Consider the following 24,061-nt stretch of genomic DNA (forward strand, 5'->3'; position numbering starts at 1 on the left):
AAGAAGGGCTCACAGTTACTCGTACCCTGCTCCTGTTTGGAAGAAGGGCTCACAGTTACTCGTACCCTGCTCCTGTTTGGAAGAAGGGCTCACAGCTGCTCATGCCAGGCCTGCACAGTGTTGCATCCCAACCCAGGAATTCATTTCCAGCAGGCAAGGGCTGCAAAGCAGCTCTGAACGATGGCCCCTCTGATGTGTCTGCACCACAGCATCCTTGGAATACACAATCGTTGTGCTTTTCTTCACTGGGGAAGTGGGAAAGCATTGGACTGGGGTGCCCAGAGAAGTGGTGTGGTCACCACCCCTGGCGTGATCCAAAAATGAGTGCACGTGGGGACACGGTTCAGCTGGGCTCAGCTGAAGGTTGGGCTGGATGGCCTTGGAGGTATTTTCCAGCCTGTGAGTCTTACAGAAGCTCCTCTCCCACCGCTCGCAGCGAGGCGGAAAATTTCCCCGGCAAAGTGACGCCAAACCCATCGCTCGTTCGTTCCTCCGGCTGCCAGCGCCGGGAGCTGAACCCAATTCCCAGCAGAGACCCCGGCTGTGGAGCCCCAGGTGCGGAGCAGCCGAGGGGGACAGGAGCCCCTGGTTACCTGCACGTTGGCGAAGTCCACGCGGTTGAGGTCGCTGAGCATCTGGTTGATCTGGGACGTGTTCTGCAGCACGGCGCGCGCCGCCTGCGCCAGGTGGTTGAGGGACGTGTACCTGCGCAGGGTCTGGGCAAAGGCACTCACCACCCCCACCTGCAACACAGCACGGGGGCTGCAGGGCACGCTCTGCTCCCCGCACGGCCCTGCAGGCGCTGCTGCAGTCACCAGCGCTGCAAGCGCTCCAAAATCCCCCTGGGGACGCGGTTTAGGGGTGGCCTGGGCAGGGCTGGGGTAGTGGTTGGACTCAAATCGTCTTAAAGGTCATTTCCAACCTAATCCCCGTGCCAGGCACTTGGAACAACTCAATCCTTGGGCACAGCGTGGTTTGGGAACCGACGGTGTCTCTTTGGGCGCTGCTCAGTTTTTGGGTTGGTTTGTAGGGAATAAAGGATTCTGATCTCTCCCATCACGTCTCCCTGGCTGCCTGGGCCACACAGTGCTGCACCACGTAGAACATGCACTCGTCATAAAGCACTGGAAGGACCCAAACCTAAATAATTCCATGATTCCTTTATTTATTCTCTTTAAGCTACCAGGTTTTCACACTCTGCCTCCAGCAGAGACCAGCGAGGTGGGAAGAGGCAGCAAGAATCCCTGGCTTTAGGACAGCAGGAGCCTTGGGGCAATGCCAGTCACTCCTGTGCTCTCCAGGAGGACAGAGCCTCATTCCAGAGCAGAGATAACAGGGAATGGTCCCAGCCCCGAGGCTGCCAGAGCTCCAGGAGCGTTTGGACACCGCTCTCAGGGGTGCTCAGGGTGGGATTGTTGGGGTGTCTGTGCAGGGACAGCGTTGGACTGATGATCCCTGTGGGTCCCTCCCAGCTCAGGATATTCTGTGGCTCTGTGATTTTCCCCCACAAATCTTTATCTGCCATTTCAGGACACAGGGAACAGCTCCATGGACAGGGCACCATCAGCTTCTGGTACAAAGGAATTGTCCCGCCTGTCCTCCCTCTCCTGGCTGCTTTTGGTTCAGAATCAATCACTGCACCGTGCCAGGTGGCCAAACCCCAGCAGGAATTCCCAATCCCTGCGGAGAACAGACGCAGACACCCGCTGGGCCCATCTCTGCTCACCTTGGTCTGCACGACCTGCGGGGGGAATTCACTCATGGCGTTCATCAGCCACCCCTCCAAACTCTTGGCAAAGTTCCGGATGGCCTGGGTCAGCGTGCCTGCAAAGGAGGCTGCGAAGTCAGAAGGGCTGCTCTGCATTTTTGGGCACCACTTTGTAGCTCAGGGCTGCTGGGGAGGCACAGCCTGAGGGCTGGTTAGCTGGGGGGTCAACTCAGCCCCGAGGAAATCAGCTTCGATTATATTATTATTTTAAATTATTCTTCGATTTTATTACTCAAACTCTCCCTATTATTCTTTCTCTTTTTCATTTTTTCTTATTCTTACTTTTATGACAATTGGACTTGTAGGTCTTTTCCAACCTAAACAGTTCCATTTTTTAAAAATTATTATTCTTATTTTCTTTTGTCCTTTTCTTATTCATGGCCCTTCTGAGGATTTTCCAAGCATTGAAATTCTCTCTTCAAAGACACCCTCGTGCCCCAGCTTGTGACAGCCCTCAGAGGGACATTTGGGAATCCAAATCAGAGAGAAACCCCTCAATGCCCCATCATTAATCTCCCAAAAATTGACCCCTAATTTCCAGGAGTGCAGTCAGGGGCAGGATGTGCAAACAAAGAGCTCCAAGGAACAACATCCCAAAGAGCTCCCATATCCAAACTGTGTTTTTCACCTGACTCCTGGCCAAAATCAGATGAGAAAAGGGAGGGGAAATCCCAGAATATCCCCCCAGAGCAATGCTGCAGCAGGAACTCTGCTGTTGCCGTCATATTTAGGACAAACCCCTCCGAGTGGGTTTTTACAGTGGGAATCTTTGTGGCGAGCGGTGGCCGGGGTGAGATCAGGCCGAGGTGCCAGGAGGGGCTGTGGGTACTCACTGGGCACTGGCCTGAGCACGTCAGGGATGAGGATCTCCACCAGGGCCTGGTACAGGATGTGGTCACAGCTCCTCATCCACTTGAGGATGGGCTCGTACTTGCACAGCGTGATCAGTTTGTCCTTTGGGAGGGCCCCCTCGGGTTCCTCTTCACTGCAGGAGGAGGAGGAGGAGGAAGGAGGCAGAGTTAGCAGCAGGTTTGCATTCAGTGCTTCCCCCCTCCTCTGCATTTCTAACTCCAGTTTTCAGCGGAAAAAAAGATGTTTGTGCGCCTTGCGAAAGGGAATGTTCGACTGCTCGTACAGGTCTGGTCTCTGCCAGCACCTCCCCGTCCTCGGGGCCAGTTTGGAGCAGCTGTCCCTCAAATCCACACTCCTGGTGCTTTCCTGCCTTCCCCTGTTCCCTTTTTCACTTCGCTGCCTCTCACATCCCCTGCTGATGTGGGAGCTGAGCTCCAGCACGGTCATTTCAGCCAGCAAAGGCTCGGCTGGTTCCTCCTCACAGCCCCAGCTGTTCCCAAAACCTGCCCACCCCTCTCCTCTCTCCTCTGCTCTCAACCTCCTGAGCCACAGAGCTGGGAACTAAAACTGTGCAGCCAATGCAGGGGCAGATGAGCTGATATTGAGATGCTTTCAAGGTGTTTGGCAGCTCCAAATGCTGAATGTTTAGGAAGGACGGAGACAATGTTTGGATGAGAACAGAACATTTCGGCTGTAACTGACGGAGGTCAATCCAGCTTCCATGATTTTCACTTGGGAGATGTGCAAAGGCACAAGATCTTTGTTAGCAAAGAGGAAGCAGAACGAGCTGAAACCTGAATGCGCTGAGAGCATCACAGCAGAGCTGCTCGCCCCACACATTGTGTCAGGAATTGGGAACTGGGGTCTTTCCCCATGCATTGCATCAAAATCATTAAAGCCAAGCCTTGGACGTGCTCTAAAGGGGAACTTCGAGCCTCAGCCTGCAGGATTTTAGTGGTGAACTCCACGGGCACAGCTCCTGGAAAATCCCACATGGAGAAACAGGTATTGAAACTTGCTGGGAGGTGCATCCACGTTCTGCATCCTCTCGCGCTTTCAGGGCTCCACTTCCCTGATATCTGGGGTTTATAGTTCTATTTCTATCCTAAGAAGGGGAGGGAGCGTGTTCTTCACTTCTCTGGGTTACTGGCAGAGGTGGGAGAGCCCTGCACAAAAGCTGCCTCCAGTTTCCCCTGTGTAGAAACAGCTCCTGGGGTGTTGCAATCTGCCTGGGAGCTGTTCCCTCAGGAAAAGTGAGATTTTAAACCAAGCAAACACAGCTGCAGTGAGTTCTTGCAGGAAAATATCCCACGGGCAACATCTGCAGGGCCAGATTCCACAGATTTTGGAGGCATTTTTGCTTATTACTCAACGTTTTACCATTTTTCTTATTTGTCTTTCTAGCATCAGTTAAGAGTGGACAGAACTGTGACAGAAATTTTTAGAAGAAACCTTCACTTTTTCAATTTTCTCTGCTCTCACTTATTTCCATTCCCCTGGCAGCAGCTCCCAATGCATAAAGGATGAGGAAGAGGCACAGCAACGAGCCGGGCAGGAGCGAAAAGTTTAAATCAGCTTCGTTTGCAACGATCTGCCTCAAAACACGAGGCCCTGAGAGGTCTGGGCAGCCCTCAGTCTGGATATCCCAAAAACCCTAAAACCTCAGAGAATCCCTAAAATCTGAGGCAGAGGATGGCAGTGATTGATGGCAGGGAACCATCACCCTGTGCTCCCGAGCAGAGGAAAGCAGCATCCCCTTCTGTGCCGCAGGAGGTGCAAGGGACACGGATCTCCAGCTCCGGGAGGAGAGGAAACAGCCTCAAACTGCCCCAGGGGTGGTTTAGATTGGATATGACGGAAAATTTCTTCACTGAGAGCGTGGTCAGGCAGTGGAACAGGCTGTGGTGGAGCCACCACCCCTGCAAGCGTCCAAAACACGCGCGGATGCTTGGGGACGTGGCTGAGTGCCGCGTTGGCGGATGGACTCGATGATCTTTGGAGGCCTTTTCCAACCTCAGTGACCCCACAGTCCCCTACTCAGACTTTCCCAGGGCTCTGCACTTTGCGTTACGACATGAAACACTTCCAACGCTCTCTGTCACGGCTCTGCGGGGCAGGAAGCACTCCCAAATTCTCCAAATCACTCCAAAAAAAAAAAAAAGCCTAATAAAAAACCCCACCACATCTCTTAAAACGAGATCTACCAGCGAGAAACGGAGCAGGGAAGGCTGGGGGGTACCTGGAAGGCAGAGCGGTGGGGCCATCACTAGAGGGTGCCTTGGGACTCCAGAAGGATTGCCACAGCTTCTCGATGTAGTGGAACTGCAGGTTCATCACGACATCCAAAGTGGCCTGACAGCAAGGAACACGGCGGGGTCAGCGCTCGGCTCGAGCGCTGCCGCTCGCGGGAAATAATTGACACGGCAAACAAGGGAACTGGCACTGCTTTAGTAACCAGATAAAGATAAAACAGGTCACAGGGTGAAAGGAAAAAAAAATTAAAAAAAAAAAATCAGTGTTTGAGGTGTAATTCGCGGCAAGTGAAGCATTCCTGAGTGTATTCCAGCAAAGAGGAGGATATGAGGGATGTCCCACGTTAGTTAATAAATCAGTTATCGATAGTCACCAAAGAATATTGCAAACAATCACCTCGCAGTGCCTCCTGTAGAGAACCTGCAGGGTTTTCACGTCGTTCAAGGTGAAACCTTCTTGTAAGAGGATGTTACCAAGATCAGGGGCTGGGAACTCGGGAAAGACGTGGGTTACATCTGGGAAAAGAAATTGGGAGAGATGGGGAGGGTTAGGAAAGCTCAGAGTACAGGTGAGCACAAGGTGCTGCTGTCACTGGAGGCTCTTTCGTGTTCCGGCTGGGATGAGACAGGAAAAATGAGATAATTTAATCCTTTCCCTGATTTGTGCTCTTACACTGAGAAAAAGTAAACAGCCACAGCCCACTGGATTCAGTGGGAAAAGGAAAATGTTTCCCTTAAAAGAAAAGGATTGCCCTAAAATCCTTTCCTAAGAAGAAACAAGAAAACATCACCCTCATCTACCAGCCATTAGAATTTCCCTGAAGCCTGGAAAATCTCTCTCTGGCATTTAAGGAGTAAATGGGGAAGAGAATTGGGCAGCAGAGGTGTCAGGAGCTGGGATTTGTGATGGAGACACCCAGATCCAGGCCCAGCAAATCCAGACTTCTGTTCCACAAGGAGAAGGTCAATATGGATCATCTCCACCCAGATCCCCACTGCAGCCTTTGCAAGGAAGGGAATTGCTTTCCCCCTCTGGCCAGGACCTTCCATGGAATTTAGATAAACCCAGATGGATTAAAAACACACTGTGAGGGACCCAACAGACCCTCAAGGAAAAAAACCTTCCTGGGGAGACAGGAGTCAGCAGATAAACTGAGCAAGTGTGACACTACAAAAACCTACAGAACACACGCTGTATATAAAATACATATATCTGGAAAAAAATGAATAAATAAAATGCTGTCGATTTATTAGGAAAGCAAACAAATGCACGGGACAAATGCACATGGATAAAAGCTTCCCCTTAAAGCCCAAATCCATGATGTGGAGTAATTCATCCCCAAAGGAGTCTCCTCACCTATGAACTGCTGGTGGTGCTGGCTCTGAGCAGCCACTGACTGCTCGGGCGTGGTGTGGGCGTTGCTGTTGGATGCACTCTCTGCCATCCCATCCATCTTCTGGGCTGCTCTGTACCTAAATCCCATCAGAATTTGGGTGGATTAGGATCCACACAGACAGGAGAAAACACCTACACGTTATTTACAACGCACATCTGTGAGCTCCTGGAGGGCTCGGAGCAGTCAAGGCAAATGTGTTGGGGGCTGATCATTTATAGTGTGGACTCAAATGGAGGGGAAATGGGAAGCTCCTTTTGAAAAGCTTCCCCAAGACAGAACTAAAGGGGCTAAGAAGTTTGGTGACACCAAAAAGTCAAAAAAGAGAAGCAGAGCTGCAGTGGGTTCCAGAGCAGACAGTCTCAAGCACTGACTTCCGCATTTACTTTCTCTTTGGGAGCTGAAGAAATAAATTCTGCTCCTTCTGCACTTCAGCAAAAACCAGAAGTGTCCATGCTTGCAGGAAACAATTCCAAGTCCCTTTCCACACTGGGTTTTACCTTTAAAATCACTCAGGCACAAGACTAAGCATGGCATTATTTAACCTGCACTTTTGCACAGAAGAACACCCAAACCCCAAAATCCACCCAAATGCAGCACAAGCCCCCAGGTCCTTCACACTGATTGGGCACCAACATCTCCACAGCTGAGATCCTAAAGGCTGTGAAAGGTGGCACACAGGGTGGAACGTGCCACTGGCGAGGAGAATAGGCAGATAAATCCCACTCCATGGAATTCCAGAAGAGTTTGGGTTGGAAGAGTCCTTTAATGACCGTCTGGTCCAACCCCCTGCAGTGAGCAGGGACATCTGCCACCAAAACTGATTGCTCCAAGTCTCATCCAGCTTGGCCTTGAATATTTCCAGGGATGGGGCATGACCTGGGATGGGTTCTGGACCCTTCCACAGCTCGGCTCTGGCTTTTCAGCAACATTTGGCTTGAACTTCCCAAGCGGAGCCAAATCCCAGGGAATCCCTGAGTATTTTGGGAAGGGCCTGGGAGCACCCACCTCTGCTTCTGGTGGATGGGCTGCTGCCTCATGGCCATGTACTGCGTGTCCTCCTGCAGGCGGTTCAGCGGCGACTCCGGCTTCAGGCGGATCCCGTAGTAGTGATATTTGGAATTTCCCCTGGAAATATCAACTTGGTCAGTGGAAGGGGCATTGTGGCCCTGCATTTCCTGCAGCACACGGCTGCCAAGCGCTGTTTGAGTGGTTGAAGGGATGAACTAAAGAAATGCCATCACCCCCTGGAAAATTTAACCCCACGCGTGGCCGAGTGCAGTGGCGCCCACGCTTAAACCTGGCCAGGATTGTTCCAAGCCACCCATGGTGACTGGGGAGGAGAGGAGGGAAGGGCTACAATAAAAAAGTGTTATTAAGCAGAGTGACTGAAAGACCACAGGAGGCATTTTGCTGTTTGGTTTTATGGATTTGGGGTTTTTTTCCCATAAAAACAAGCGGCCGTCTTTATCTAGACTTGGACAAAACCAGCCTGACTGAGTGGCTCACTATGAAAAGAAAAATTTCTGCTGCCAGCACTTCTGCAGCAGCAGCACCAGGCTTTGGTGTGGTTTTGTCCTTGGAGCTGCTCATTTTTTGTAGGTTTTGTAAAAGCTGAAAGCTTTCTCCAAGCACGGGGGGCTTTGCTGCTGTGGTGCTCCTTTAGGAGGATGTGACTCCGCTACATCGCAGAGAGACGTCGTCAGCTGAAATTTTTCCACCCAACTGGAATTTTTTGGTCCCAGTGGGAGCGAGGACAGTTCTGCAGCCATGGACACATGGTGACACATGGTGACAGCGTGTCCAACTTGGCCTCAGCCCATTTGTCACCATAAATGGGTGAACTGAGTCCTCAGAGGGAGAAGAGACCAAGCCAGGGAAGCACCAACAGCATCTCCAGAGCACAGAGTAGGGAGGCTTAAAATTCCTTTGCTGTGCCACTAAAACTGGGACTGGAGGGACCTAAATCCAAGGGTGCTTCCCACTGGAAAATTAGAGAAATATAAGAGAGGAGTATTTATCAAATTGGGTCCTTCTTGGGGGGAATTTGCTCTTTTCAAGGGCCCAGTTGAATTGTTGGGTCTTTGTCCCTGCAATAAAGGTGAGCACCCCATGTTCACCCCTGCCCTAAGTGATTTAAGCGCCTGCAAATTAAATAACAGCTGCCTTTATAACCTAAAATTACAATGAGAAAGGAAATAATGGGGGTCAGCTCTTTCCATACGAATTGAGGTTCACTGTCCCCTTCCCAGCCTGCACTTTTCCAATGTTCAGTGTGGTGTTTTTGCTCGCTTGTTTACTCTTTAATCCTTGATGGGATTAAACAGTTTCTCTCCTCCAAAGAAATTACTTCAGAGCTCTTGCATTTGACCCAGTCTAGAGAAATCCAATGCTCCCCTGCTCTTCCTATGACTGTTACCTTCACAGTCCAGCTGTGGAATGCCCTGGTCACATCTGGGTTTGCTCTCATTTAAAAGCCCAGATATCTAAGCTTGAATTTTATAATAAAATCTTCAACAATCAGAGCAATGACTGTTTAACAGGCAATATATTACCCTCTTTTTAAATATTATAAGCTGGGAGAAAGTTCACACTCAGCTGTGCAGAAGCTTTGGATGCTCCCTTGAAGGACACATCTGTAATTACAGGAGTTTATTTTCTCATATTACACCTCTCTTGTAACATCTTACGGATCTTTGCTGGTTTAGAAGAAAAAACCCTCTTGCAAGATTCAGCCTGATGCTTTGGGTATTCCTGAAATAAATCTTTTATAATTTTACACCTTGTCTGCACCAAAGCTGTGAGCACGGGAGATCTTTACTGGACCCAAAGGGAGAAATGGCTTCACTGACCAAGAGTTTTGGGCTCTGCAGTGGAAATTGTGAGGAGGAGTTACCTCATCTTTGTCAGACAATACAGAATCCCTGAATATCCACAAGGATCACTGAGGCCCTGCACAGACACCCCAACAATCCCACCCTGAGCACCCCTGAGAGCGGTGTCCAAACGCTCCTGCAGCTCTGGCAGCCTCGGGGCTGGGACCATTCCCTGGGGAGCCTGGCTGTTACCCTGGTTTTTCTGAGTTTCTTTATTAGCCTTTTGATTTTCAAAAATGGAGTCAGATCTTTTAGTTACTGTAGAATATTAGAGCAGTTTTCTACCTTTCCCACAGAAGTAATATAAACAAATCCTTTGTTTTTCATTCTCTGTCCTTTGTTTGCGTATTTCTAACCTAAAAACAAATGTAACTGACAATTTGTCTGGCCACTGAGGCTGAGGGGTAGAAACATCAAAAAGCCAATCTTCTGCTAGACCCACAAATGTATTAAAAGTAAAAAAATAAACAAAGGGTTCTCCTCTCCGCTCTTTCAGCTGGGAGCTGGATCAGAAGAACCTCTGCGAAAATCTCTTGTCTGCGTGTGATTGCTTTGTGTGTCTCGGTGACACCTGGGCAGTGCCCAGCACCCTCGGGGGGAAGAACCTTTCCCTGAGCTCCATCCCAAGGCCTGGCACAGCTCCAGCAGTCCCTGGAGCACTGGGATCTTCGTGGCATGAGAAGCAATTCACGTTCACATAAAACACATTTCCCCACCGGATCAGGGTCGGATGTTCCCCTAAATCCCAAAAGAGAAAAACCCGAACCTTCCAACCGTGCTGAGGAGGCTCTGAGCGCACCAGAGATGCTGCAGGAGGGGTTTTTTTTGCGTTTATTTAACCGCAGATTCCCACCAACCTGGTGCCCAGGCGCCGAGTCCTCAGCCCCATGAAGACGGAGCGGATGAGTTTGCCGAAGGACGCGGCGTTGACGGGGTCCAGTTTGTGCTCCTGGCAGTGCCGCAGGTAATGGTTGTACAGGGAGCTCCTGGGCAGGCTCACGCCCTCCGCTGTCTCGTAGTTATCCAGCAGCCACTGCAGCTTCAGGCAGGGAAAAACAAAGAACACGCGAGTCTAAAGAGTGCTGGGGCATCAGGCGGGGTCGGCGCGTGAAACGTCCGGCCGGAGAAGTTCAAGGGAACTGAGTAATTAATTTATGCGGGTTAATTCTTAGTTTATAGGATGGCAAAAGCACCCCCAGCCCAAACAAAACCAGTCAGTTTTATCATTAAAACACAGTCCTGCTGCCACCTCGGGGTCCACCTCGGGTTCGGATGAATTCCTGCAGAGCCGAAACGAAGCTGTAAAAACTCGCGTTTTCCAAGGAAAAGAGATCTTGAGATGCTGCCTAAGAGAAGTAAATTCTAGGGGAAGCAAATTGATGCAAAGTCTTTATTAATTGGAAGATTGGCATGTCTGCAACGGCTCCCTTAACAATAAAATTAACGGTTGCCAAAGCAACCTTCAAAATCGGAGGGAATCCATCTACTTTGCAAAATTTACTGTCTGAACTTCTGACACGGCTGTTGATTAAAATCTGCAATTAATATAAATTATTTATAGCGAGATGGTCTGAAAGGGCAGGTCCAGCACACGGTGTCAGCACAGGAATTCGAATGCAAAGCCCCCGATCTCCTTTAATTGACTAAGTGAGTTCAGCATCAATAAAATGAGTGTTGTGATAATTGAATTTTGGAAGGAACTGGGTGTACAAGTTGGGCTAATATCAGCAGGGTGAGTAGGAGCAATTTCGCTGTCGTGAGGGATGTCTGGGATTAACATTTTCCAGGCTTCCCTCTCCCCCCAGATCTCCGTCCCTGCCCCAGAACCAGCCGCATTCCCACCAGATCAGACTTGGGTTGTGGATGTCAAATATCAGCCACAGCATCTCCATGCAACTGAGAGTCCAAGCAAACATGGGAACTGAGCATGGATTTAGTCTAGAAATCAGTGGGATTTGACAAAACCCATGGATCTGCACTCAAACCCCCTCCACTCCCACCCCAGCGTCCTTCTCCTTTCTCCCATTCTCTCTTGGTGACACCCCAAGGTCCCAATTCACCACAAGGCTGAGGTTTTACATCGATAATTCTGTGAAGATACAACCTGAGCTGTGTGACGACATCCCTGGCAGCTCGCTCCAGGGAGCTGGGCTCAGTTTCTGTGCTCCACATCCCACCCTGCTCTCTCACAGAGGCTCTGCAGCACCCTCAGCCTGGGTTCCCTGCGTCTCCTTCACACATCCAAATTTAAACTGCTGCTGCACAAAGTCAGCTGGATCCAAACCTGGGCACTTTAAGCTCTACAATTAAAACTGTTCCACTCAGCCTGGAGAGGAGAAGGCTCCAGGGAGAGCTCCGAGCCCCTGGCAGGGCCTGAAGGGGCTCCAGGAGAGCTGCAGAGGGACTGGGGACAAGGGCTGGAGGGACAGGACACAGGGAATGGCTTCCCTCTGAAAAAGTGAAATTTAGATGGGAGATTGGGAAGGAATAGTTCCCTGTGAGGGTGAGGAGGGGCTGGGATGGAATTCCCAGAGCAGCTGTGGCTGCCCCTGGATCCCAAGGCCAGGTTGGACACTGGGGCTTGGAGCAGCCTGGGACAGTGGGAGGTGTCCCTGCCACAGCAGGGAGGGGCTGGATGGGCTTTAAGGTTCTTCCAACCCCCACCATTCCATGATTTGTCAGCTGGAGCCGATCCAGATCCAAGCCCAAACCCCCCATGGCTGCACCCATCAGCTCTGGTGACCTTTGGAGCAGACCAGGGGCTGCCACAGCTGGAAGAAATTAAAACCTCTTGGCCACTTTTCCCTCCGTCCTGCTCCTCAGGAGCTGCTTCTCCTCCTCCCACCTTCCCCCAGCTCCACACTCTTTGAGGGCATCTCCCCAGACAAAGGCCATTCTCCAAACCCCCCAGCTCCAAGGGATGTTTTGTTAATGATCCATGATGATGCATCCTGCTCCCATCTGCAGCGCACACACCCCTGGAAGCCCCAAAAAGTCTTTCCTGAGCCCCCTCCAACCATTCAGCTCCCTCAAACAAAAGCGGATCCTGGCGGTTTTGCCATAAAACACCAGCAGGAATTCCGTTTTTAAGTTGTCCACAGCTACGTTCATTTTGGCCCATTCCTTATATTTAAAAGATTATTGCTTATGATCTGTTCAAATTTTTAAGCCAGGTATTTTATTTACCCTGTGGAAGGTCCTGAATGTGCATCAGCTATTTATCTCCCAAATCTTAGGCCTTAAATAAAAATATAAAAGTTTTCTCTTACGATGGAAAAATCAGATAGAGATAAACCCTCTCATTTAAATTTGATCCTGGGCATTTTTTATTCTAATCCCTGATATTTCTAGAAGATTCCCTTCATCTCCCAGCTTCCTTTTCCTGCAAAAGTCTTTTCATATTCCCTTAAACACTGCAGAGTTTCACAATATGAACTCCCACTATTGAATTAGAAATTTATTACGAAGCACACAAAAGAGCTTGAAACAGAGATCTGTCAGAATATAAACAATTTTCCAAACGTGATTTTTGCTCTTCCTGCACAACTAATAGCACATTGGGCACTTCAAATGACAAAATTAAAAACTCCTCCCATTTGGATCTCTTATTCTGTTTGCTTTCTGAATTTTGTTCAGCTGTGACAATCAGATATTCCCCAGTTTATTTCTGTTTATGCCACGATCGGGTTCCAATAAAATCACTCTACAGCCATATGCTGCTGTGGTTGTTATAGGCACTACAGGGGAGCATTTAATTTTCATTTCTACCTTAACTTTATTTCTATCTGACTCTTTGGTTTCCTTTGGAAAAAAAAAAAAACAACACTCTGGCAAAAACCTCATCCTGGTTTGATCCAAGGATGGAAAAAGCCGCTCTTGGAGCTGGCTGAGAAAATAAAAGGCTTTTTTGGTTTTTTTTGAAGGTCCAGGTTGGGAGAAGTTTTCTTGTGACCACGTCTATGAAATATAAAAAAGAAACCACTTTTGGGTCATATTTAAGGTGTTTTTAGCTGGGACCATGAGCAGCAGGTTCTTAAATTTCCCCTCAGTCGAGCTCAGAGTTAGGGCAGAGCCTTTCACTCACAGGAAAGAATTCCAGGGGAGGCTATTTTGTGGGGTTTTTTGTATTTCATTTTGCAGACAATGAGGAAAAAAAAAATCACATTTTCTCCCTCCTCCTACTCGTGCTGTGGACATCCCTGAGCCGCAGGGCCTCAGGCATCCAACTCCTCCAACTTCAGGCTCTGGAGCACAAAAATTGCAGTGTTTTTTCTCTGATTTCTTTGCATCATCTGCAAGCTCATAACTGGCAGGGAAATATTCAATCCCCTGACCCTGTGCACTGCCAGCTGCAGTCACACATTGGCACAATTTCATCAGAGCCACCCCCTGCCACCGGGGCTCAGCAGGAGCTTCACCTTCCCCACTGCACCCTTCAAGTGCACTCAGATAACCTCCCAGGGAGGTTTTGAAGCCAAATTCAGTTATCAAGCTCCATTTCGTGCTGATTTTAGTTAAATTATGTGAAAAATTCCCTCGGGACTGAGATACCTTTAATTGTCCTCTTATTTTGTTTTTTAATCCCAAAGATTCCTGGCACCAGCCATCCGCTGATGGTAACAAAATAAACCTCGTTATCCCAAGCATTTGCACTCCTCCAAAATGCCAAACTTAAAACGAGGGGCAGAAGACAACGAAAAACTCCGCAACCTTAAGGCTCAGAGCAATTAAGCCACAACTAAGCGCAATTAGCATCATCTCCTTGTTTCCTCTTGCTTTTCCCAAGCTGGAATTTGCTTTTTAACCTCGCCAAATTGCAGTCACCTGCTGCTTCCTTCCTCCAGCATGAGGCTATGTGGCAGCAGTGGGGGATCTGGGGTGGGTAATTCTCTCCCTGGTGCTCTGGTTTTGCTCTTTGCCATGAAGAGGTGGAACTGGAGCGTCCTGGAGAGCAGCACGAGCTGGGGAAGGTGCAGCACCGGTGGCACTGGGATGTCCCCACCCTCTGGCCTCCTGCAGTCTCCATCCCTGGAGCATCCAAAGCTGCCTTGGGCAGAGCTCTGAGCCCCCTGCTCTGGTGGAAGCTGTCCCTGCCCACGGCAGGAGGTTGGAATTAAATGAACTTTAAGTCCTTTCCAACCCAAACCACCCTGCTCCATGCAGGGCTCAGGTCCCTCGCTCAGATGAGTCCTGAAAGAATCTCCTCCTGCAGAGCCTCCCTGGGTCATGGCTCTGGAGTTCCTCCAGCCCTGGAACTGCCTGATCTGGCTCCCCAATGTGCTGTGTCCCCTCCAGGCACTGCTCATCCCATTTTTTATCCCCACTTTTCCCCAGACACCTCCCTGTGCCTGGGAGGGCGAGCAGGGACATTGGGGACAGCAAGGAGCCCGCAGGGTTCCTCAGCTCAGGCTCTGTGCCCTGCCCCTTGCGCAGGAGCAGCACCTTCAGAGGGACCAGCCGAGGGTGGATGTGTCCCACACGCTCAGGAAGGAGTTTGTTTGTGCCCACAGGGGCTCAGGAAGGAGCTGGTGTGCTCCAGAGTTTGTAAGAGCACTTCAACCTTAGGCCAGACCATGAACCACGACCCAGAAGCAGGGACACCAAGTTCTGCACTTCTACCCTGCAGGACAAGGGAGGGGAAAGTCTGACCAAGGGCTGGATGAAGCCCCCATTCCATCCTGCACAGCTGGTGGTCAGTGAAATCTCTTTTCTACCTTTTGCTTTCTTTCCTCTGCTCCTTTCCTGACTTTTTTTTTTTTTTTTTTTTTTTTCCCCAAACCTTGTCCTCGACGAACAAGAAAAAAAAAAATCCCTCAGAGCAGCACAATCCTCGTGCAGCACTTCAGGAGGGTGAGCCTGGCACAGCCTGGGGTGGGAGGGATGCAGGGACTGCCTGATCCTGCAGGTTTGTGTTCCCCCAACTACCAGCAGAAACCTTCCCTCTCCACCAGCTGAAATAAGGATTGAGCTCCCCCAGGAGCCCTGGCTTGGAGTTTGAAATCAGCTGAAGAGAATCAGACTGGTTTAAAGTTCCTTTAGCTGTCTCAGGCTGTTTATCTACGGTGAAGAAGCCAAAGTTGTTGTTTTGGGGTATTTTTTTTTTTTTTTTTTTTTTTTTTTTTGCAGGCCCTAAGAATGACAGCAAAGCAGCCCCCAAACCCAGAGGAAATCTGTTAGAAGAGAATCAGACTGGTTTAAAGTTCCTTTAGCTGTCTCAGGCTGTTTATCTACGGTGAAGAAGCCAAAGTTGTTGTTTTTGGGTTGCAGGCCCTAAGAATGCCAGCAAAGCAGCCCCCAAACCCAGAGGGAATCTGTTAGAATAGAGAAGCACCACTCTGTGCACTGGGATTTATGAGTGCAGGACATGCTCGAGCTTCATCCAAACACAGGGAAACCAAGGCAAATCCAGGGACCCCAACATGACCTGGATCAACCCAAATCTCCCCCAGGCATGTGCTCACCCCTCCGTGCTCCTGCATGGGAGCCACAAACCGAGATGCAAAGGCCCAGCAGAACAGCGGGAAGATCACACAAAGCAGGGAAATCACTGGCGGAGTGCGGAGAGAGAGGCCCAGCACATGGATTTAGCACAGCATCACGACAGGGATGGGTTTCCTGAGGCACAGAGAGAGGTAGAAAAAGGCATCCCCAGGCTTTTGGTGCGTGCTGGCTGAGGGGAATCTGCCACGGTTCACACCGAGCCCTGGCTGAGGATTTACAAGTCATTTTCCAGCCATTTTTCAATTCCGGTGAAAGGAAGAAGAACTTCCCCCAACGTGTTTATGTGATTGCCAGCAATTTCCATTGCAAGGCAGATGAAATAAATAAACACAGGGCAGAGGCAGTTAACAGACCCCAGAGCATCTCAGCAGCAGACATGATCATGTGGCAATTTTTGCAGACTCCTTTTCCTTGGGCAGGGGCTGTTTTGGGCAGCACAGCTCGATCGCAGGCTGCTTTGGAGCGACTCGTGCTGTTGAATCCACCAAAGAAATAATTCTCCTACCCAAGCAGGGGAAAAGGTTGTAAATTCTGATTGTAACTTACATGGCTGTTGAGCAAACTGCTTTTGTGTGATGTAATCCCTTCATTTTTTTGTAGGTTTTCAATCGCCATTTCAAGCTAAAGAAAAAATGTGCGCAGGAGAGAGAGAAAAACAAACAAACAAAAAAAACAAAAAACAAAACAACAACAAAAAAAAAAAAGGGGAAAAAAAAGAAAGGAAATCAGATAGTTAGCAACAGCCAGGATTATTGTTTCTTTATTAATATTTGAATGATTAATGCTTTACATCAACAAGCTCGTGGAAAAGAGGCAAACAGATGAGCACAGTCGGTGTGGATGGAGCTGCAGAGGCGTTACTGGGACATGCAAATGGACACACAGCAGGAGTCCCCACAGGGGTGACAAAGCCAGGCCAGGGGGGGTTTATCTTCCACTAAAAGCGCTGCTTATTTATTTAAAAAACCCCCAATTTTCCTCTTCTTTTTCCTTTCCTGCTGAGAGCAAAGCATCGCCGGGCAGATCCGCTGCAGCGGGTCGGGGGTTGGCTGCAGAGCTGTACCCAAGGAGAGCTGGCAGTGATGACTCGGTCACTGTCACCTCCTCATATTTTGTCAAAAAACCCTAAAAAATGAAATAAAACTGGGGTGCAAGGAGAGGGCATGAACTGGAATGGGCAAGGGCTCTCTGATGCAGGGAACTGCGAAGGGAAGAAGGGAGGAGGCAGGTTTCAGTTGGGGCAGTTCTCCCCCAGAAGCCAGGACGGAACATTTGATGCTGCCTGTGCTCATTTCTGTTGATCTCAGACGAGCCAAGGTGAGGCCTTCTGGCTCCTGAGGAGCCCCTCGCTCTCTGTCTGGCTCCTGTTCCACCTCAGCCCAGCTGTGGCTGCTGCCTTGTGCCTCAACTCTCTCCTGAACCTTTCTTGTCTTCTCCATTCTGCTGCGGGGCAGAAGCTGGGAAGCTCCTTTAGCAGACAGCTGCTGGTCCCAAAGCTCCAGTGCTCCTCTACAAGCTTTTTACAAGAAAATAAAAATCCCCAGACCTCCCCAAACCCCACATGAGAGCCTGGCAGGAGCAGAACTACTGTTTGTCGCCAGCAGATGTTGTCAAACCCCGTTCTCCGTGCCCTGGCAGTGCAGGCAGGACAAGGCAGCAGCACCCAGAACCTGCCTCTGTCCTCATTTAACACCTCTGTGGGCACACCCAGAAGTCATCTGCAGATGATCTGCCCGTGGCCTCCTGCCCACACTCACAGGCTGCACTGACTCAGGGAGATAAACCCAGCCCTTCACAAAGCCAGGCTCTGTCACAGGGGGGTGCAGAGCAGAGCCGGGCTCTGAGGTGACATCCAGCGAGCACCGTGCCACATCCAGGTGTGGAGGTGACACTCCACCTCCAGCACAGTCCCTTGGCTCCACCCCAGAGTGGAAGCACTTCTCGAGGTGTCCTCACCCAACTCACTCTCAGATCAGAGGGGTTTCTGAGAACACGGCCTCACCGTGATGGACCACGAGGAACCAAAGCCTGAGCGCTGACACAGCCTTCAGGAAATGAGTCACAGTTAGAGGGAGACCCAATTTCCTTCCCCTTCTCAGCAACAGCTCCGAGGAGAGCACAGAAATGCTGCCTGGCCTTTTGCTGTTGGCAGGTGTCCCATCCTAAAGGACACCTTGCCTCTGCAATAAAAAATATTACAGGGGAAAGACTAAAAGCTCTTAGGCAGTGCTGCAGGAAGGTGAAGAGCTCTGAGGACCCACTTATGGGAGGTCTCAAGGATTTCCTCTCTTGGTCCAGACTAATTTAGGTGAAGATTACCAGTGCTGTGTTGGCAGATATTGAATGGGACTGTTCCCTGTGCTGTTTCAGCCCATCTGATGGAGCAGAACATTGGTATTCCGGCAGACAGGGAAGGTTCCTTCAGAGGTTTCTCCAAGTACTTGAAGATTTTTCTTTAGTGCACACACAGACTTTACCAAACATCTCCCAAACTCCTCAGGCAGCTCTTGAGCCTGCTGATCCTCCCTTGTTTCCATTCTCCTCTGGAGGTGCCCTCCTTGGTCTCCTCCCCAAGCCCTCAGCACCTCCAATCCCTCTCCTTCCCCACTGCTGACCACTCTGATGTCCATCCCCAAGGCCACTGCAAACACTTTGTCCTCTCTGGCTCCATCTGCACCAGCTCTGTTTTCCTTTCCTCCCACAAAGCTCCCAATCCTGCCCCACCACCTTTTGCCAGGACTACCAGAGCCCCTCTGGCCCCTTTAACACCAGCCTTTCACAACCTCTGTTTAGGCTGGACATTAAACCAGAAAATAATGTTCCTGCCCATGGATTTGATTCAGTTCCTGCTCTCCTGGAGCCACCCATCCTTCCCTGTGGGTGTCTGTGTTACCCTGGTTTTTCTGAGCCTTTTGATTTTCTTAAATGGACTCAGATCTTTTTAGTTATTGTACAATATTAAGAGCAGTTTTCTACTTTTCTCACACATGTAACATAAACAAATCCTTTGTTTTTCATTCTCTGTCCTTTGTTTGCATATTTCTAACCTGAAAACAAATGTAACTGACAGTTGGTCTGGCCACTGAGGCTGAGGGGTGAAAAACCCCAGAAGCCAATCTTCTGCTAGACCCAGAAATGTATAAAAAGTAAAAAAATAAACAAAGGGGTCCTCTCTTCTCTCAGCTCTTTCAGCTGGGAGCTGGATCAGAAGAACCTCTGCGAAAATCTCTTGTCTGCGTGTGATTGCTTTGTGTGTCTCGGTGACATGTCTGGAGAAGCTGTGGCTGCCCCTGGATCCCTGGCAGTGCCCAAGGCCAGGCTGGACGGGGCTGGGAGCAGTGGGGCAGTGGGAGGTGTCCCTGCCATGGCAGGGGTGGCACTGGATGGGATTTGAGGTCCCAAGCCAAGTGATTCCACGATTAAGTGAAATTCCAAGCAGTCAAGGCTCTGCTCCATCCCCTCCAGCCCCGGTCTGTGCTGGAAGGACTGAAGCCACACACAGACACAGCCCTGCCAGGCTCCTTTCCACCTTCTCCAGCCCTTCCTCAGATATTTTGTGTTAAAATACCTTCAGAAAGCTCATTCCTACATGCAACTCTGTGAATTTATCTCAGATGTATTTCTATAAAGGTCGCTTTCTAATTTTATTATTTTTTTTTTCTGCACGGCCTTATCTCATGTAATAACCACCAACTAAATCCATTCGTGGGATATTTCTACTGACATATTTTCCACTTGGGCTTTTATATTGTGCTCATCACCGTGGAAATTACAAAAACCTCCACACAACAACAAAAAAAATCCCCCCAAAAATCCAAGAGTAAAGTTGTGCATCTTTGTAAGGTGCAGTCCCACACTGGTGATGCTCCCAAATAATAACTTTGAGCAAAAAAATCAAACGGTCCAGTGCTAATTTTTAACTGTGAACAGTTAAAATACGCACACACACACGATTCTCACCCAAGAAAAGAACCTCAGCATCTGTCATTTTCTCTTCCACCCAACCTAAGGACTTTTCCCTTATGCCTACCCAAGGCAGAGCACATTTACTACAGGACCAAAGCAACCTTTCGAGGCACAAAGATTCAAAAAACATAAAGTCTATATTCTAAAACTCAGTGGGAAAAGAAAGCACAACCTAACAGGCCAGATTTATAGGAGTTCTCAGTAGCAACAGCTCCTCTTTTTCTCCCTAGTGATGCTGCTCACATTTTAAATTCTGGCTACGTACCCTGAATTACACCTACATTAGTATTTATATTTATATATGAATGCATAAACACGCAGAAGTCTGCAGAGGGAGGTGAGCAGTGTCCCCGGAAATGAGCTCCGAGCACTCCTGGCAGCTGCTAAGGGCTGGGAGATTCCCAAATCACAGCCCTGGTGCTTCTTACTGCAAAAAAGCTGCTTGGGGTGAAGAGCTGTAAGGCCTCAGTCCCACACAGCTGAGCTCCCAGCCCCTGCCACCTCGGCTGGCGGCTGGAGGGACACGACTTAGAGAAATCAGAACTTTAAACCATTTCTGTTCCATCAGTATTACCCCTAAAAGACATTTTCTAAACGTATGGCAAGGAGAGAATACGCAATGGTGTAGGAGCTACATACACAACGAGTTTTTGATCACTGTGCACTTGGCATGATCAACTTGACATCATTTATGTGCTAATCATCCACTGGGCTGAGGAAGGATTTCTCAGGTTTTCTTCGTAACTGAAGCTATATTTCAACATTTTGGGTAAGCACTTATCAGAAAACGTAAACAGAGACAAATCTTTAAAAGCCAAAATATTTTGCTCGGGGCATGGGCGGGGAAAAACCCCAACCAAATCAATATTTGAACGATTTAACTCTTCCCTAATCTCCTCTCACGCCTCAGAACTTCAGCGGCCTGCCGAGCGAGAGGAGCGGTCCGAGCACCGAGGGAAGAAAACGAGCGCGGCACACCAGTGCCTATTCTCTCCCTTGCACGCACGTCACAGACACAAACAACGACGACTCCGGGTCAGTTTGACTTTCTGAAGGCTTTTCAAGCTCCCTTCGGAATCATTCCTGGCCCCCGAGCTGCGGCGCCTGCAGGGCTACGTACCGTTGCTGGAGAGGAGCGCGAGGTGTGCGACAGAGAATGTCTAGAGTTCTCCAGCCCCCCATGAATGAGATAGGCTCCCGAGCCGGAGAGGAGCTGACTTCCCCCAATGTCCATGGTGATGCCCACCATGTTGTGAGAGGGAATGGCCGGAGGAGAGGATGCCGCTGTAGTCACCTGAGCTCCACCTCCTCCCTGCGCGTCGAAGTAGGGCGCGGCGCCGGCGGGAGCGTAAATCTGCGCCTCGCTGCTGTAGGAGTAGGCGGCTCGTCTGCGCAGGGGACAAAAACGGGGACATGGAGAGGAGCTGGAGGAGGAGGGGATCTCGAGGTTGAGAGATTCTGGAAGATGCAGGAGAGCGTCAGGAGAGCCCCGCAGGAGCTGGTGGGGTTTGCTCTGTGGGAATGAGGGACTGTGCCGTGCGGCACGCGGGGAGGGCAGAGCCTGGAGGTCTTGGAAGGAACCGGGGGGAGGAAGGACAAGAGGAGGCACAAAATGGGGCACAGCAGACAGGAGGAAGAGGAAATTTTAAAGGTGGAGAGGCCCTGGTACAGCTGTGGCTGCTCCAGCCCTGGAAGGTCCAAGGCCTGGCTGGATGAGGCTTGGAGCAGCCTGGGACAGTGGAAGGTGCTGGGGAGTTGGAAGGAAATGGGATTTAAGATCTTTTCCAACCCAAGCCATCCTGGGATTCCTTGACTCCACAAAATCTTCCAACACCCCCTTTTTTCCTCCCAAATTTCCACTCCTAAAGCTGCCCATGTCACCACAAAAAGTGCCCGGCACAGGGGAACACCAAACCCTTTCATGACCAGGATTCCCTGGAGAACCGTCCCTCCATGAGGACAACACCCCCAGGGCTGGAGTCTGGCTGAAACCACCCTCACACCCAAGAGAACACCTGAAACAGCTCCTCCTCCTCCTCTTTCCACCGTGGGGCTGGGGTGGAAGGAGCCTGGGGCAGGGAAGGGCTGGGAGGTGGGAGGGGGACGGCTCGGAGAGGCTCTTACATGGTTCCATTGGTATAAACAGCTTCTCCTCCTTCCACATACTGCACCTGGGCTGGATAAACGTGCTGCACTGACTGCACCTGCAACAGGCGGCAACAAGTCAGGGATTGCTCAGGGAACCGCTGCTTTTTCCTTTTTTTAAAAGAAAAGGAATAAAAAAAAAGCAAATACCCTTCCTGCCCTCCCCTTAGGAGTCCCAAAGGAGGTTTTTATTTTCAAAGGTCAAGTTAAAATAGATAAATAAGTGGTTGCTCCACGAGCAGTGGAAACAATGGAGCTGGGTTTCCTCTGGACACGTGTCTGGGGCTGACTAATAGGGCTGAGCTCATGCTGCAGCCTTTCCTTCAGGGGGGAGCCTGACAGCGTCCAGCTGCACCCCAGCCACCTTTTTCACTGCTCTAGGAGGGATGGAGTTGCCCTCTGTCAGTTTTTCCCCCCCCCCCTCCTCTCTGAAATGGAGCAACCAAATCAAAAAATCACAAAAGGAAATAAAAAATTAAGAGGGCCAGACTCGCTGTCCACATGGAGCAGCACCACATATCCCTGGTTTCTCAGGAAACGAGCCCTGGAAAAGGCAAAGTTCAAATAAATAAAAACACTTGCACAGCTCCCTGGCACCAAACCTTTCTATGGAGCCACGTGCGGTCAGTAAATTTGTTTAATTTAAAAAAAAAAACAAAACCCAAACATTTTGCCTCTAAAATCGTCTTTACCAAAGGAGATTGCTTTTAATTTAACTTTGATTTAATAAATGTTTTAAAATTTAAGTTGAAAGCATCCATCAAATCTTCAAATACACGAAAGACAACTGCTACAGCAAAGGTTCTTTCTTCAAACTTCAAATATCTTGAGGATTTCTTTTGTCATCAGTCTAAAAAAGGAGGGGAGAGCTGGAGAAAGTGATCCCAGCTCTCTGACTGCCCACAAGTCTTTAATTTAGGATTTTCTACATCTGGCACCGTTTCAGAAGTCGTGTGGGACGTGGGGACCCGTGTGTGTCCCGTGTTCCTTACCTGTTGTGGCACCTGCTGCACTCTGGGAACAGAGATCTGCTGCATCTGCGCCCCTTTGGGAGCGGAGCCTGCGGCTTGCACCAAAACCCTCTGCAAGAAAAACGTACAGGGAGAGACAATTTCAGTCCACAACACGGGTGAGCCAAAATTGCACTCTCTGACACCAGCAGCAGCAGTGGCACCCTGTGAGTGGGGTCCCTGTGGTCCCCACCCTCCCCGTGGGGTGCACCAGCCTGAATTTGGGCAAAGCTGCCTCCACAAATTCTGACAGGAGCCATCCTCAAACCTCCATTGAAAGGAAATAGCAGGTCATTGACAAGTTCAGCCACAGCTAAAGAAGAATCTCTCCTCACACGTCCACATTTGGCTGCAAAGTTCCTTCTCTTAGAGCTGCCAAACCCAACCACACTCTGCCTCCTGCAGCGAGAAATCCCCCCGAGCTTCTGCCAGCACCAAAGCTCAGGTGGTTCTGCTTCCCCTGCAGTGCCACCAAGGGCACAGGGACCTTTCATTGTGGTGGCTCTGTCACTTCCATCGTCCCTGTCTTACTCCACTTCCAGTCTGAGCCTGTCAACACATCTCAGAGTGCTCAGCACCTTCAGTTCCAGCGAAACAAACGTGGGGATGTGGTGGATGGAATGAAAGGATTCGGTGGGAACAGAGCCAAGTATCCTCATGGCCTCTTAAACCTTCTCCAAGCAGACACATCCTCTGTGGTTGGAGGCTTTAGAAACACCCACAGCAGAACAAAGAGCCAGAAAACAATCCCAGAAGCAGCCTTGATAATTGCTGGCTACCTTATACATGGATATTTATGATTTTTACCCCTCCCAACATATCTACGTAACAACCAGACATCCAGTCCTAGCAGAGGTACAGGTTCGTGACAACTGCTCAGAGCTCCAGGCAGCTGCTCTATCTGCATTCCCTGGAGATCCTGCCCTGAGGACACCCACACTTACACCAGCCATCACCTGGCCTCTTTTCCCTGCAGAAGGGGCTGTCACCAGTGCAGGATGGGGACATCACAAACCCTGCTTGAAGTCAGGCCTTGGCACTGCCACCTACATCACAGACTCTTTCCTTTCTCCTACTTCTCTTGCCGTTTTCTGGCACTGCTTTTGCCAAATGCCACGTCCCTGGCCCAGCTGCCCAGCTCAGCTCCTCACTGCCTGTCCAGGTGCTCTGTTATCATCTTCCAGCCAAAAGAAGGAATCATCCCCAACCTGGAAGGTGAGGCCCTCCTGCTCAAACGGCCTCTGCTCACGCCAAAAGGGGATCCGGCGCTCAACAACCCCGAGGGCTTCATCCTCAC

General features: G+C 50.0%; 1 protein-coding gene across 7 annotated transcripts in view; it reads right to left on the bottom strand.

Annotated features, from left to right (window-relative positions):
• The window catches only part of RFX2 (regulatory factor X2), a 66,820-nt gene that overhangs the window by 6,306 nt on the left and 36,453 nt on the right, over positions 1–24,061 (bottom strand). For 4 of the 7 annotated variants that reach the window (XM_040086636.2, XM_040086637.2, XM_040086634.2 and 1 more), the window contains exons 3-14: positions 22,747–22,836; positions 21,734–21,813; positions 20,730–20,997; positions 16,190–16,264; positions 10,000–10,181; positions 7,275–7,394; positions 6,230–6,345; positions 5,270–5,388; positions 4,860–4,972; positions 2,602–2,753; positions 1,727–1,824; positions 594–743 (exon numbers count right to left, since the gene is read on the bottom strand). In XM_040086636.2, the coding sequence (XP_039942570.1) occupies positions 594–743; positions 1,727–1,824; positions 2,602–2,753; positions 4,860–4,972; positions 5,270–5,388; positions 6,230–6,345; positions 7,275–7,394; positions 10,000–10,181; positions 16,190–16,264; positions 20,730–20,997; positions 21,734–21,813; positions 22,747–22,836 (1,563 nt within the window). The remainder of the gene's footprint in view (positions 1–593; positions 744–1,726; positions 1,825–2,601; positions 2,754–4,859; positions 4,973–5,269; positions 5,389–6,229; positions 6,346–7,274; positions 7,395–9,999; positions 10,182–16,189; positions 16,265–20,729; positions 20,998–21,733; positions 21,814–22,746; positions 22,837–24,061) is intronic. The other 3 variants (XM_040086639.2, XM_040086640.2, XM_040086638.2) reach the window with 3 other exon arrangements.

Source organism: Hirundo rustica, chromosome 26 (assembly GCF_015227805.2).
Source record: "Hirundo rustica isolate bHirRus1 chromosome 26, bHirRus1.pri.v3, whole genome shotgun sequence".
NCBI classification, from domain to species: Eukaryota; Metazoa; Chordata; class Aves; order Passeriformes; family Hirundinidae; genus Hirundo; species Hirundo rustica.